This window comes from Myotis davidii, unplaced genomic scaffold (assembly GCF_000327345.1).
Source record: "Myotis davidii unplaced genomic scaffold, ASM32734v1 scaffold1007, whole genome shotgun sequence".
Classification (NCBI taxonomy): domain Eukaryota; kingdom Metazoa; phylum Chordata; class Mammalia; order Chiroptera; family Vespertilionidae; genus Myotis; species Myotis davidii.
The window spans coordinates 278,824-281,272 of record NW_006298359.1 but is presented as its reverse complement, the minus strand read 5'-3'; the positions used below and the strand labels follow the sequence as shown (position 1 = coordinate 281,272).

Genomic DNA, 2,449 nt, shown 5'->3' with positions numbered 1-2,449 from the left:
CTGCAATGCGCCCGCCCCTGCAGCCCGGCTCACTCACCAAGATCAGCACATCGGGCTCCCGACAGGCCAGCTCCGCAAACACGACTCGGGCTTTCTGCCCCCCTACGGCAGACAGAAAGGAGACCCTCACACCTCGGCCACCTCCCCTTCCTGCAGGTCACTCGGGTGCATGTTGAAGCCCCCTAGCCTCGGGCCTCCTTCCCTCTGGTCTAGCTACAGCCTGGGCTGGGGTGCTGAGAAGGCCTCCTCAGCCCCACGGCAGTACCAGAGAGTTTGCAGATCTGGATGGTGTGGGCATGGCTCTCGAGGCCGAAGCGGCCCAGGCACTTGCGGGCATCTTGGTAGGGCAGGTTGAAGGCCTGCTGCAGGTACTCAGTGGGCGTCTCCTCCATGTGCAGCTGCTCTGCATACTGCTGGTTGAAGAAGCCAATTTTCTGCCCCAAAGGAGAGGGAAGGGGTCAGAGAAGGTCCTGCTTCCTGTATCGGACTCTCATTCCCTAATTCCCCAGGACGACTTACCAGCCGGTGGTTCTTTCTCATTTCCCCCTGAGTCTGTAAGCAAAGAACAAGGGGTGAGACAGGAAGGAAAAAGGTGCTACAGGCCCACAGCCTGACTTTCTGAAGGGGAGACAAATATGATCCTGGGACGGGAACAGGCCGGTGCGAGCGGGAACGCGGCCATCCTCCCCAGGGTGAGGAAGGCACACCAGACTCTGGCCAGGGGAATCAGCCACAGCTCAGGAGTGCCTCTTCCCTCCCAGGTGGTGCACACACAGCCCCTTCACAGGGCCCCAGGTCAGACAGGGATTAAGGACAGGTCGGGAAGATCTAAGGGGAAAGGGCCCTTGCAACACTTTCCTGGAAGGAGGACAGATGCCACCACCGATCTCAAGTCCATAGGGCAGTGCACTGCTCAAGTCCCAAGGGCAATACATTTAGGAAAACTAAATTCACAGAGTTGCACGAAGAGGATGCTTGCTATGTACTGTCCTCAGTGAGAGCTGGAACCACCCTCTGACTGAGATCAGTCGGTTCTGGGGCTGGGATGCTGAGGAGGCCTGCCCTTTGGCCTAGGTACAGCCTGGGGGAGGGAGCTGCGTAATTATTAGTAAAGAAAAAGTCTCCATGTGTATTATCTGGAAACACCGCTACACGCCCACCTGGTACGGCTCAGCTTGTGGGAGCACCATCCCATACACAAGGAGGTCACCAGTTTGATTCCGGTCAGAGCACATGCTGGGTTGACTTGATTGTGAGTGGGGGACATGCAGGAGGCAGCCCATAGATGTTGTGCTCTCACATCCATGTTTCTCTTTTCTCTCTCCCTTCCTCTCTCTAAAAATTAAAAAACTATTCTTTTTAAAAAAATATATTTTTATTGATTTCAGAGAGGAAGTTGAGAGGGAGAGAGAGAGAGAAACATCAATGATGAGCCCTAGCTGGTTTGGCTCAGTGGATAGAGTGTCAGCCTATGGACTGAAGGGTCCCAGGTTTGATTTTGGTCAAGGGCATATACCCAGGTTGCAGGCTTGATCCCTAGTAGGGGGTGTGCAGGAGGCAGCCAATCAGTGATTCTCTGTCATCACTGATGTTTCTATCTCTCCTCCCTCTTCCTTCTCTCTGAAATCAATACAAATATATTAAAAACTAGAGGCCAGGTGCACAAATTCGTGCATGGGTGAGGGTCCCTTGGCCTGGGCGATGGAGGCCTATTGGGGGGCCAGCCGGCCAGGGAGAGGGACTACGGAAGGTTGGCCTGTCACCGCCCCCTCTCCCAACTGGGGCCTGGGGGAAGGGGCCGAGGAAGGTTGGCCCGCTGGGGGGAGGGGCCATGGAAGCTTGGCCGTGGGAGCGCACTTACCACCAGGGGGCAGCTCTTCTTTAAAATATAAATAAATAACCTGGCTACAGAACAATTCATGTGATAGTCCATTTTTGTTAAAAAAAAAAAACAACAAAAACAAAAAGGGTATGCACATTTGCAAAAGTAAAAAGGAGAAAGCTATCTATCAAACTTCACATAGATTATCTCTAGATTTCTCTTTGGCTCAGGCCATTCAAACCACCCTGTAAGTAACGCATTTCCTGTTTAATCAAAGCACATGGGCTCCCATCCTCCTGCTCTCCTCCCTGAGCGGATCTAAACCGCTCCCTGCAGCCCCGCAGGGACAGGAGCCCCCTCCAGTTCTGTATTTCCCTCTGCCCGCCAGGCTCCCAGCCCCAGCTCCGGGAACTGTGCCCGCTCAGAGCTCCCACCGTCCCCCAAGGCGCTGCGGGACCCACCGGCGTCAGCTTGCCCGTCAGCAGCAGGAGCAGCGTGCTCTTCCCCACGCCGTTGGGGCCCACGATGCAGACTGCCGGAAGCAAGGCAGGTGGTCAGAGGCCCCACTCCCTCTCCCTGTGGCCCCTGCTCTGCCTCCTCTGGCCACCCAACACCAACTCACCTCGT

General features: G+C 55.3%; 2 protein-coding genes across 2 annotated transcripts in view; one reads left to right on the top strand and one right to left on the bottom strand.

Annotated features, from left to right (window-relative positions):
- ABCF1 (ATP binding cassette subfamily F member 1) overlaps positions 1 to 2,449 on the bottom strand; it is a 15,797-nt gene that overhangs the window by 825 nt on the left and 12,523 nt on the right. Inside the window, exons 20-24 of the mRNA XM_015570674.1 lie at positions 2,417 to 2,421; positions 2,284 to 2,354; positions 520 to 552; positions 266 to 434; positions 37 to 102 (exon numbers count right to left, since the gene is read on the bottom strand). Coding sequence (XP_015426160.1) covers positions 37 to 102; positions 266 to 434; positions 520 to 552; positions 2,284 to 2,354; positions 2,417 to 2,421 — 344 coding nt within the window. The remainder of the gene's footprint in view (positions 1 to 36; positions 103 to 265; positions 435 to 519; positions 553 to 2,283; positions 2,355 to 2,416; positions 2,422 to 2,449) is intronic.
- The window catches only part of PPP1R10 (protein phosphatase 1 regulatory subunit 10), a 40,669-nt gene that overhangs the window by 33,524 nt on the left and 4,696 nt on the right, over positions 1 to 2,449 (top strand). The gene's annotated exons all lie outside the window — the stretch shown is intronic.